Consider the following 12,801-nt stretch of genomic DNA (forward strand, 5'->3'; position numbering starts at 1 on the left):
GGGGCCATCAGGGGTGTCCTACTCCGTTGCTGTTGGCCTGCTAGTTGTGTGACACACTTCCCTACAGCAGTTTCATCCAGACATTTCTTAAAATCTTTAAGTTTTATGCACAAATCGCAGTTCTGAAGTTGTGATTGTAGAATCACAGAATGGTTTGGGTTGGAAGGGACTTCAAAGATCACCTAGTTCCACCCCTAGGCCCTGGGCAGGGATACCTTTTACTAGACCAGGTTGCTCCAAGCCCTATCACAACTTTGAACACTTCCAGGGATGGGGCAGTCACAGCTTCTCTGGGCAACCTGTGCCAGGGCCTCACCACCCTCACACCTCACACCCTCACCACCTTGAGTCTGGGTTCAGTTGAGGTGCAAGTCTCCTTTGACTCCCCAAGTCCTACCACAGTCTGGACTGGGAGACCTCCAAGGAGAGCACAGGCACATCAAAAAGCTCCCAGGCAGCACCTAGCTAGCTCCTAACTAGCTTCCTTGACTAATTGCCTATATTCCTGCAAAATATTCAAGGCATACCGTAATAGTGGCAGCACAGACAGGACCTGGTCTGACCAGGTTGAGTTTCTGAGCCTGGGCATCATTTTGAGCCACCAAAATGCTCTTGCTCTGAAATTAGCAGGGCTGCACCTGCTCAGCCCCTGACCCCGACCAACACAAACGCTGACTGGCATAAAACCAACCCCTCACTCCTTCATGCTGGCCTGGTGGGTGATTGCTCAAATTAGAGAAAACTCCCTTCCAGGAGCATCTCCCCAGGCTGAGGAACCCCAGAGCAGCCCAGAGCCCACCGGGGAGGTTGCTCTGTGAGTGTGGTCTGTAGTCCATGAACAAATCCATGGCATCCAAAGCCATATTTCCATCCTCATGCCCACAGGGACCTCAGTGTCGATGCGGGACTGACTCACGCCCAGTTCCAGGTCCGTCCCGTCCCTCAGCCATATCAGCATTACTTAGCCACACCTCGGATGCACCATTTCCCCAGAAGCACATCCTCAACGCAGATGGTAAGTGAAACGCTCTCACTGAGAAATGTTTTATGCATTGTCTGCCAGAAGGCAGTCAAAATAAAGGCTGCTATCTTTCTATCACCTGTCTTCTGTGAATCCCACTTATCTCCGGCCGTGGGAGGGAGTGTCTGAAAGGATAATGTTGCATCACTGCACTGGATTAGAGAAAGAAAAGAAAAGCTCATATGTTCTGGAAGGATTCAGTCCATCGTGTGCAGCACCAGGGTTCACAAGCTGGTCTGCAAAACCTGGGCAGGATGTGAGAGACTCAGCAGTTATTACTAATAATATTATTAATACTGGCACAAGCTGTGGGCTCCCAGGACTTTTTTATGTAGGACGGGCAATGGGTGACTCCTTTCCCTGGGCTCAGCCCTGAGGACCATCCCTCATCCTGTTGTTGCTTTCTACACCAACTCTGATGCCACCTGTAAAGGTTTTGCATGGCAACCTGCACAGGCAGGAGTGAGTTTGATGAGAAGATGGGCTGACAGGGGTCATTTGCTACCCACTCTCCTAGCAGGGTGCTGTATTTGGAGCTGAGCCATGCCAAGCACTGCTAGTCCTTAAAGCATCCTCAGGAATCCCACGAGGGTGTTTTTCCTGATGCATTGTAGTCAGACCCTCTCACCTGTGTACTACAGCAAGTCTTAAAAGAAAAAAAATCAAAGCTTGGATGAAGAGAAATCCATCCATTTAAATAAAACAAGATTTCTTTTAAAGCTAATCCATGTTGAGAGTTTGGAACTGCAACATTATGGATGCAACAGGAACTATTATAACAGATAGTTTATCCAGAAGAAATGTGTGTTCTTAGGTAATTCATAGGAGATCTATTTAATAAAACCTCATTTTTTGGTTATTAAAAGGCTTCTGTCAGTGAAGGTGTCAATCTGCTCTTTCAATTTGTATTTTTAAAGCACTAGATTTACATCAGGGTACACGAGGGTTTTCTGTGGGTAAGTACATGAAGCTTTATCTCTCTCCCTCACTTCTTGCAGGTTGTTCATGAAATCAGAAATTACCCTTACCCTCAACTTCAGTTGCTTGCTCTTCAGGGACTGAACCCAAGCAGGCACACATCTGCTGTGCGGGAGAGCTATGAAGTACGTATATCTTGGGGACTTGGAATTATTAATTTCTGAAGAACTGGGGATCTATGCAAGCTCTGGTATAAACTTGTAAGGCTGTTTTGTGGCATGGAAATTGCATTGAGTCATTCAGCAATTTTAGTAATAGCTGGGAGGCAAAGGGGTTGAGTGGGTTTGGTAAAAGATGGTTTACTCCAAAGTGCCTGGGTCTGGCTTGAGTTGACTCTGGCTCCTTTCATGTCTGTAAACAAAGTGCTCCAGTTCTATAGGGTTTTGTTTCCCTAGCTTGTCAGATGGATCTCAAATTGCACCCTAATTTGTGAAACACTGGATATCCAGCTCTGTGCCTTGAGCCCTTAGTTATTAACACAAAGTGGTGGGGCTCAGATCCATCATGAAATCATGACTGATTCGGGTTTGATGGACTTTCCACTGAGGAAAGGACTGGAGGGAGCCTTGGTCCCCAGTGGGTAGGATTGTGTGGTGGGACCTCGTGCCTCAGGAGCAACGAGGATGGCATTTCCTGATGTTCCTGTGCCACAGGAGCTGCTGCAGCTGGAGGACAGGCTGGGCAGTGTGAGCCGGGGCGCCGTCCAGAACACCATTGAGAGATTCACCTTCCCCCACAAGTACAAGAAGGTGAGTGCCCCAAAATCACAGCACAGTTGCCAGCCCCTCCCAGCTCCCAGGGCTGTGGGCACGGAGCAGACAGAAGGAAGGACTTTGGTGGGTCACAAATCCTCAGGGTTGGCAAGCCGGAACCATCACTCAAAACATTCCCCAAAGCAGGGGAGGAACGTAAAATCCAGAGGCGGTGCTTTGGTATCTTGCGGGGGCTCCTGGGCCGAAACGGTGGCGTAGCTCAGCTGGCTGTTTCTCACTTCTAGGCTAGGAAGCTGCGGGCCAAATTTTCAAAGGGGTCTCAACCTTCTCCCACCCAGCGGGTGCAATTTCCCCCCTGTCCGCACCTGGTAAGAAAGTGCACACCTCCAAGGGGGCTTGGTGCATGCAAACCCACCCTGTTCTGCATGCAAGCGGCCCTGCCCGCGCACCCCGACGTGAGCGGGGGCGGCGGCTCCGCGGCGTGGGGGACCTTGTCCTCCCCTCCCTTCACAAGGGGTGTCTCCTCTGTTGGAGCTGATGTCTTCCCTGTAAGGAGATGGGTGGCACATCTTTGGGTTGTTCTGAGCAGAGAATGGGGAAAAAATGCTTGTTTGGGTAGTAATGCCGTGTGCTGGTCGTCCCCAGCTGGGCGGTAACGTGTACGGATGTTGTGTTTCCCAGGGATAAAGTGAGATAACTCCTCCTGTGCACTTACCTCTGACTGCATCTCCAGTGGATCCAGAAAAATGGTATTAACAGGAGAACAGAGAAAAGGGGAGAGCTGACAGGCTAAGCACTGCCCTGTGGTGCAGCACGGGGCTGGGCTGGTGGCCAGTCTGACATGGGGCACAGTGGTTGCCCTTCCTGGCAGTGGTGGCCCCACACATTTTGGGGTCTCCAGGAAAAGCTTCCAGCAAAGGAGACCATGGAGCCATCCCCGCTGCAAGGAAGTGGCAGAAGGCTGTATTGAGGCAGCAGAGGAGAGGCTGCTCCTTGGGGCACCACCACCAGCCTCACTGCCACTGGCCCCAGGAGGAGACGTGCCAGCCAGCAGCATGTTGGTGGCACCCTCATCTCACTGGCTGTTTTGGCTGGGCTGGCTTCCCCAGGCTGGAGGATCTGGTTGATAGAAAAAGCTCTTATTATTTACCTTCCTACAACTGTCCAGGCTTGGGAGACCATTAGAAAGTCAAGGCCTAACCAAACGATGTCTTTAACCTTGCTGCAGAGAAGACCACAGGAAGGCAAAGCTGAGCAAGACGATGGAGAGGAGTCAGACACCGATGAGAAGTGCACAATCTGTCTGTCCATGCTTGAAGATGGAGAAGACGTCAGGTATGATCCTTCCATCTGCTCTTCTGCCTCTCCATGCCATCTGAGTTGTGCTTATTTGGATTGATGCCACTGTGCACTCGCGGGATTGTCCCTGTTCTTGTCCTGAGAAATTCACTTGGGTTGTTGCAGGGTCTGGGAAATCAAAAGCTACTTAGATGGACATTGGTGTGGGCTGTAAGTAGGAGGAGGTCTGCAACAGCAGGAGGGACAAGTTTTTATAGTGTCTCCTGGGTTTGGATCACCTGCTTCAAGGCTGTGCCAATAGGCCAGGTGGCAAACTGCTGAAGAGGGATGTGTCCCAGGTCTCAGGCAGCCATCTGGAGCTTGCAGTTACCAACATCTGAGCTTGACAGATGACCAAAGCATAATAAAAGGCAGTGTGAGTATGAAGTCCAGGAGACTCGGGTTTGTGTCCAGAATGGAGCTGGTTTATTGTAGAATAAGATTACTTTGCCCACGTGGTCACAGGGAACCTTCCTGAGCCAACAGCAGAACCTCAGTCATCCATAACAGACGTCCCAGGCTGTTGTCTAGGTCAGATCTCTGTGACAGAGTGGGGACAAGAAATTGCAAAGGACTGAACTACTGTGGCTGAAGGAACTCCAGGTGAGAAGTACCTGGTCCTGCTTCTCACCCCTTAATTGCCTTAAACCCTCAAGAAAAGCTCTGATCCTCTTGCTGTGGGTTCTTGTGCTCTCTGTATTACAAGGGCAGATGATGGCAAAGGTGATGTAGGTAAAAAGCAACCACATTCCCTGGGGGCACCCCAGACACTCATGCGGGAGCAGTGGGGACCCACCTAACTGCCAATGAGTCACAGTGATGAAGAACCAAGAGGCTTTGGAGTATAACCTTATTCCTGAAAGTTTAAAAAGTAGCAGACAGGTAATTAATGGCTGGAGCAAATCAGTTCAGGATGGTGTGGGGGTTTCTAATAGGCCAAGAAGGACAGTATCTCCATCCTACTTCCCTGTGTGAGCTGGTGTGGCTGGGAGAGGCTGCAGGACCTTGGCAACACTGGTGTCACCACTCCGGTGCTTTCCCATGTGTTTTTCTTTTCTTCTCTTCTCAGTCCCTTGGGTCTCCTCCATCCTAACAGGCTGGTATTTTTCTGTCTCTGCAGGCGGTTGCCTTGTATGCATCTCTTCCACCAAGTGTGCGTGGACCAGTGGCTGGCCACCAGCAAGAAGTGCCCGATCTGCAGGGTGGACATTGAAACACAGCTCGGCTCGGACAGCTGAAAGGACTGGCTGGACACACCATTTTCCTTACCAGGTCGTATGGCCATAGACCCTTGCAGCAAAATTTTTGCCTTCTGAGCCATTTGATTGAGAGGGGAAGTCTGCAGGCACGTTAGTGAGGAGGAGGAGGAGGTGGTGGTACAATATCTAGCAGTAGGAGATATTGCACATACGCAGGATACAGGCCCAGTGAAAGGGAGCTGGCATTCCCGGAGCTCAGAGACCCCGTGCTGCAGAAGATTTAGTGTTGAATATGAAGGAACTAGTTGTGGTAGCCTGGCCTGTCAATCCTGCACTTCATGGGGATTGTATATATACCTCTTGAATATGTAGAAACATGTTAGGGGTCCTTTAGCTATTTCTATGGATGGCAGCTGGAGCATGTTAGCTTAAGAAATGTTGTGTTTGATGCCCTACTCATCTTGTGGTGGACATGTTGCTGTTACCTATTTTGCACCAAATATTTTTTCATAGATTCCTTATTTTGGTGCCTGATTAATACATTGCAGAGGGGGAATAAAGTGGTCAAACTTTTCCACCCTTGGGGTGGGGGAAGAGGAGAAAAAGCAAAATCCTGTTTACAGTCAGAAGGGTTTGCGCTCTTTGCCTCAGCCGCGTGTGCTTCTTTCCCTTGCATTTACAGTGTGTTGCAAATTTAGAGAAGCTTAAAGAAATAAAAATTGGGGATAAAACGAGCGAAGCAATAGGGAGAAGCTTCGTTCCTGCTTGTCTGCTGGTGCTGGACACTTTCTGTAGGGGCATAATATTGGACTAGATGCTGTTTCTTTGCTTTCTGTATCTTTAACAAAGTAGCTTGTCATATCAAAATCCAAGGAAGATCTGTCTATTTGATTGCCATTGTCTGTGATGCTTTCTCCTGTGAGCTGTGTGACTGGTTGGCTTCACCAGCTCCAAAGTGATGGTTACTGGAGTGGGTGCCTACAGCTGTGCTTTGGGGTATAATAACACCAGAGAAGTGCCGAGAGGTGCAAAACATTGACTCTTCTTCCATGCAAAGGCATCTCTGATAACAGGACAGTAGAAAACTTGATGCTCTCAAGGCACTGCTGAGACCATGAGCACTTGGGCGTGGGATGGGGAGGGAGGTTGGAAGTGGGGTTGCTGCTTTTTGGAGGTTTGCTGCTGGGTTGTGACCTGCCTCAAAGAATGTGTGCCCGCACCCATGTGAGCTTGTGTACATGTTTCAGGCTGTATCCACACGGAGTAATCAGTGGTTGTTAAAACACAACTTAATCACATTAACACTCAAAACAGAATTAAGAGGCAATACCCGAAGGAGCGAGCTGTTGTGATCCACGCTCCCCCTGAAAAAAAAAACACCTCAGCATGCCAACCACAGGGACCGAGTGGAAAACCCTCCGGAAAACCGACATTCACAACCAAAACATTCTTTTTCTTTCCTTTTTTTTTTTTTTTTTTTTTTTAAATTTCGTACTGGAGGAGTGAAAGAGCTGCAGAGGAGCAGCAGGGGAATTAGTCAGGAACATTATGTATTGAAAATTCTGATGTGGTGGGAATGATTTCTGGCTCCCCTGAGCATCCATTTCGCTGGAGCCAAGTGATGCTCTCCAAGTAGAATCAATCATAAACCGCTATCTGAGAAATCGGAAGATTCCCATGAGCTGTAATTGGAAAACACCAACCTCAGAGGCACCACAGAGACTTTTTTTTTTCCCAAAGGGAGAGAGGAGAGAAAGAGGGAATCCCCTTGGACGTGCAGGTGCAGGAGCCTCTCTCTTCATGTGTCCGTGTAGGTAGGAGGGAGGGGAGTGGGACACTTGGTGGCATGTAGGGAAAACAAAAGGAAAAAATTTTTGGCTGTGAGGGTGGTGAGAAACTGGCACAGGCTGCCCAGAGAAGCTGTGGCTACCCCATCGCTGGAAACATTCAAGGTCATGTTGGACAGTGCTCTGTGCATCCTGGTCTAGTGGAAGGTGTCCTTGCCCACGTCTGGGAGTTGGAACTGGGTGACCTATTAAGGTCTCTTCCAACCCAAACTATTCCATGATTTCACAATATATTTGACACCCAGCACAAGCAACAGCTTCTTGGGGGATGTGGTGGTCCCAGCCCTGATGTCCATGGGTCAAGGAGTAGTCCATCCTTGGGACTGGCTCCAGCAGCAGCAGATTGAAGCATCATTACAAATAATACTAATAATACTATTTTATACAAGGCTTTGGTGGTAAAATACACTGTAAGGAAGTCTGGTCTGTCCAGGCATGAGCTGGGGGTGAAGCTGGGAGAGGAACAGAGTGACTGGGACTCTGACTGGGTGGGGAGGGGATGAGGAGTGCTCCTAACAGCGTATTTTCTTAAAGCCTGTGAGAAAGTGTTACTATTTGCCTAATAAACAAGCACAGTTTTTAAAAAAAAAAGATCAAGCAAACTAAAAAAGAAAAAAAAAAAAAACAACCAAACCCTTTGGTGAAGAAAAGCACCAAACTCCCATGGTCTAGTGTGAGTGACTGATCCCAAGGTGTGTGCGAATTTACAGCATCTGGAGTTGTATTGGTGTGTCAGGTTTCTTTGCATTTAAATAATTTGTACGAGTAGGTTGCGATAATAGGGTGAGTTTAAAAAAAAACAAAATGAAACAAACAACAACAAAAAAAATCTCTAGAAACAAAACATTGATAGTTTACAGGGTTTTGTGAGTTTAAATGCCTTATATTTAACAATCATAATTTATGACTAACTTGTAGATATTGTGGGTTCTTATTTAATTATTTTTATAGTTGTTTTTTTTGCATTTTTAATTATAATTTATTTATTTAGAAATTACTACTAATTTTTTTTATTACTCCTATTACCTCATTTTTGCATTGTTTCTGGGAATGGAATGCTTTGCATGCATCGGTACTTAAAAAAAAAAATTAAACAGGGGATGTGGGGGGTAATGCTTATCTTGTCAAAAACAAAAAAAAAAAAAAAGAGAAAAAAATCAGGGTGTGTGATTACAAACTGTATTACTGTGGTGCTGTTACCTTGGATACATTCCATAAAAATGCAAACCTTTGATTCTGTATGCTGTGACATAGTGGAAAACTGCAATATAGTGACTGTGTTTAGCACATATATATGAATATTATTTGCACTCATAATCAAACTCTGGTGATCCTTTCGCTTGTGTCCCCGTGCATTGAAGGTGGTTAATGATGCTCTGCAAAGCCAAAACATTTTCTGGTTGGTTCCTGGTCCTGCCCCGTCCCCGCCGCCCGCTGGTGATGCTGCTGCTCTTTGCTGCATGTGTGACCCTGCAATGACACCCAGCAGGCCCCCGCTTGCAAGGCTGTGCTTGGGGCAATGCATTGCACCCTTTGGTGCCAGACTCTGCACGTTGCTTCAAAAGCCAAGGAAGGAAGCCCAGGTGTGGTGGTGGCTTTGTCCAGATTTTGGTGCCTGTGGGTCCTCGGTTTGGCTCTTTTCACCCTCTGTGTGTGCACCCAGCTGGGGTGAAGGAGGCAGTAGGTTGAGCCTGGGCTTGGAGGGAACAAAAGTGAGGAACTCCTTGCAGTTTTTTTAGGGGTTGACCTCTCTACTCAGAGGCTAGTAAGGCACTGGCACAAGTTGCCCGGAGAAGTTATGGATGGCCCATCCCTGGAAGTTTCGAGGCTGGGTTGGACAGGGCTCAGAGCAACCTGGTCTGGTGGAAGGTGTCCCTGCCCATGGCAGGGGGTTGGAAAAAGATGAGCTTTAAGGTCCCTTCTAGACCAAACCGTTCTGGCACTCTGATGCCATGTCTAGCTGGGAGGGGGTGGGATGGACACAGGGTCGATCTGGCATCCCTTTCCAAGGCCTGTCATGAGCATTTGCTATAACCCAGGTCTGAGCTGTGAATGTGGCAGAAGCCCCTAACTGATTCTCTTGGTCAGTTGGTTTCATCCTTTCTGCAAAGAGAGAAACCTCCACTGTAGAGCTGGGACCTGCACCAGAGAAGGGAGTCAGCCCCAAAATGACACGGCCAAGCATCCCCATCCCCATCCTGCCACAGCCACGCTGCTCTCACAGTGCTCTACCCTTTCCCAAAGGCTCCTGAATATCAAGTGTTCCAGCTTTGCAAGAAGGTGAGAGTACATGGGGTAACATTTTAAGCTTTAAGCCATAACCACCCTTGGTCAGTGGAGGCACTCAGCCGTGTATGGACAGAAGTGGGGTTTGATGCATGTGCTCGGCCAGTAGCCACACCTCCCCACCCCAAAAGGCTTTGGATGCAATTCTGTTTTGGGTTAGAAAGGCACAAAATCACTGTACCTTAATTTTTTTCTCTCTGTCCCTTCAGGGTGCTGCTCTGCTTTGTTGACTTTGCCTTACCCCAGGTTTTAAACCTGTCTGTGTTTTTTACCTTGCTGCTCTCTAACACTCCTCCCCTGTAGCCTGGAGCTGTGATTTTGAGCTATTTGGGGACAGGGGGGTTGGTTGTTGTCCCCCCCAAAGTCACTGTAAAAGGGATAAGTAAAACAAGGAGCAAACAAAACCCTTCTCCTTCAATGGCCCAGGCAGGTGAAAGGATCACCCACATTTTTGTATTCCTACTGCTGTTCTGTTGTGCTGTGCAACATTTTGCTACATAGACTATTTTATAGAAGAAAGCTAGAAAAATATTTATTATTAATATTAAAGCAATAGTGCATTGAAGAAATGGAAAGACATTAGAAATTGTGTAAATGCTTAGATTCACTTTTGGTGGATTTTTTGTACTTTATTTATAACTAATAAAACAAACTGCATTGCTAACTATAAACCTGTGCCACGCAGAAGTCACCTGGCAGGGCTTGGTCTTTATTTACTGCTCGTATCTGGTTTCTTTGGGTTGGAGTAAATTCTTCTTTCACTGCTTATGCCTTTGGACTTTGATGTGCAAAAAACCCACTGCTGGGGTATAAAATACCCTGCCCATCTGTTTTGCAGAGGCTGCTGGTGGTTGAGCTCCATGGCAGGGGTGAGGTAAGGCTCTACACATTGGACGCACCACCATGCATGATGTCCTGTGGCACCAGTTTAGTGATCAGGTGCCAAAATCACTTTCTAGAATTTCTGAAAAAGGCCTGTTAAAGAGAGATTTCTCCTCCATATCCCACAGTGCCTGTAGGATATCTCTAGCAAGTCCTGTAGAGGTATTGAAAGGTTCTTCATCCTCCTGGTGCAGAAACTTCTCCTTCTGTGTGGGTCTCCTGTTTAATAACTAAGGAAGGACAAACTAATTGGAAGAAAAAAAAATACTCCAAACTAATACCAATACATTTAAGGGTATTTTTCAGTACTTTTTTTACCTGCTGGAGAATCCGATGTCATACACCCAATTTTGCATCCTGCGTAGTTAATTTCATAGGTCTTCCTGCGCTTTTATTCTCTCCCACTATCAATGGTGCCAGTCTCTGCTCCTGCCCACTCTTTATTCAGCTGTTCCTCCTGAAAAGCTGAGACCAGTCTCCAGTTTTGACTATGTGATTAGACTAAATAAGCCTTGGAGACAGGCGGCTGCTGATCACAGAGATTTGGTTCCTGTAGCCGAAGGGAATTGCCGGCTCCTCCAGCATCCAGCAAACGCTGCATAAGGGATGAACCGTGTTCAGGCAACACAAACCTCTAGTTACAGGAAGGTTTCAGAAATTCAGAAAACAGAAAACAGGTTAAAAACGACCTGCTGGTCCATCTGGGGGAATATCTCACTTTCTCACTGAGATCTTGATGATGTCCTTCGGAAGGGTGACAGCGGAGAGAACGTTGCTGGAGATGGCAATTGGTTTGGTTTCAGAACTGGAGCGGCAAACACGTCACTACGATCTGATAACAGTCCTGCTGAGCACAGCGACCAGCTGCCAGTGTCTGTGCTGGGGAGGGAGAGGAGCTGTGCCCATCAAGGTGTAACAGCATGGACTGAGATGCAACGTCTTTATTCACTGCGAGCATCTGCTCTCGCAGCAGCTGCCCACGGTTGGGAAGCTTAGCCCTTATTTGTGTCTTGTAGCATCTAAATCCACAGCTGGCTCAGAGGTTGCAGCTCAGAGCTGTACAACTCCATTAATAAATATATTTATTCTTGGTTTTGTTTTTGGTTTTTTTCGTTGGTTGTTTTTTTTTCTCTTTTTTTAGCTCTTTTCAATTTTAAAATGGACCTTTACATATAAGGATGGGGCAAGGGAAGATTATAATATATTCTCTAAATACAGAATATAAGGTACTTCGCATCCCTCGATCCTTCTGTCTTCATCAATGTAAGGTTGGTATATGATGCTATAAAAATATTTTGCAACAATTTCATAGAGATTTGCAAATAATTCCCTGTGTCCTGCAGCAAGAGGCAACCAATCCTTCAGCATGCAACACTGCAAAGGGCTTCTTGTTTATACTTGTTTTCACTGTTAGCACCCAAATGCTTTGTAAACATAAATTTAGTAAACATAGCATTGCATCAGATTCCCAAAATGATGGAGGACACAGAGACAATGGGACAGCCTGGTTTTGAAGACTCACTCTGATTGTAACCTCCTTGTCCTTTGCTCTTGCTTCCCATCTACATTAGTGTTTTTTGGGTGAAGGTTTGTGCATTAAAGCCTACCAATTAAGGAATAAAGAGGAAAAAGTTAGAGGTTAGTGGTGGGAGCAGGAGCTTTGCATCTGCCCAGCCTGTCAGCTTTGGGATGCTCTACCTGAGTCATACAAGAGGAACAGGACTAGGAAAAATCTGGCTTTTCTGCTCCCTAGTTCTCCACTTGGCCAAGAATGTGTTGAATTTAGCAGCTTAGTGCAAATCCAGTCCTTGGAAAAACTCCACTCTTGCCTTATTACTTCTGTAGCATTAGTTGTTGTAGCAACAGAAGGATTCCCCAGAGCCGGGGTAGAGTTGAGCTTTGCACTAACAAGGGGCGTGTTTGAAGTCTTCAGAAGAAAAAAGTGGAGTTGTTTCATGCTTTGCCAAGGTTGCCTTCCTGGGAGGCAGTGGGGTTGCTGACCAAACTCTGCCTTGGCCTGTTTCAGGGCAGCTTTGCCTGGAGCTTTTGTGTTGAGTGTGCCTGCTCAGGGATGGCAGGAGGTTTTGATGGCAACCCAGGTATCTGCAGTCCCATCTCCCACCTACACACTGATCTGGTGACCCCAAAGATATTCATTCCTGCTTCAACAGGATTTCAGTCCATGGTCCTATCTACCTCCTATATGTGATTCTTCCCAGATGGGAGCACATCCTATATGCAAGGTAAGGATTTATCTTTCCTCCTTGCCCCACGAAGGGAGGGTGTGTGGGTCAGAAGCTGCCTCACTGCTCCTGAGGGCTGGAATCATAGAATCATCATAGAATCACAGAATGGTGTGGGCTAGAAGGGACCTTAAAATCCATTTCCAACCGCCTGCCATGGGCAGGGATACCTTCCACCGGAATAGATTTCTCCAAACCCCATCCAACCTGGCCTTTAACACCTCCACAACAGCATGTATCAGTGTGGTGAATTGGTTCAGGGGATGGTAGGGATTAAACTGCAGCAGTGGTGCT

General features: G+C 47.2%; 1 protein-coding gene across 2 annotated transcripts in view; it reads left to right on the forward strand.

Annotated features, from left to right (window-relative positions):
- RNF165 (ring finger protein 165) overlaps positions 1–7,145 on the forward strand; it is a 48,992-nt gene extending 41,847 nt beyond the window's left edge. Inside the window, exons 4-9 of one of the 2 annotated variants that reach the window (XM_027656089.1) lie at positions 886–1,015; positions 2,020–2,124; positions 2,653–2,748; positions 2,997–3,080; positions 3,941–4,047; positions 5,171–7,145. In XM_027656089.1, the coding sequence (XP_027511890.1) occupies positions 886–1,015; positions 2,020–2,124; positions 2,653–2,748; positions 2,997–3,080; positions 3,941–4,047; positions 5,171–5,288 (640 nt within the window). In that variant the 3' untranslated portion in view covers positions 5,289–7,145. The remainder of the gene's footprint in view (positions 1–885; positions 1,016–2,019; positions 2,125–2,652; positions 2,749–2,996; positions 3,081–3,940; positions 4,048–5,170) is intronic. The other variant, XM_027656090.1, reaches the window with a different exon arrangement.
- The last annotated feature ends 5,656 nt before the right edge of the window (positions 7,146–12,801 follow it).

This window comes from Corapipo altera, unplaced genomic scaffold (assembly GCF_003945725.1).
Source record: "Corapipo altera isolate COAL_440 unplaced genomic scaffold, ASM394572v1 61553, whole genome shotgun sequence".
NCBI classification, from domain to species: domain Eukaryota; kingdom Metazoa; phylum Chordata; class Aves; order Passeriformes; family Pipridae; genus Corapipo; species Corapipo altera.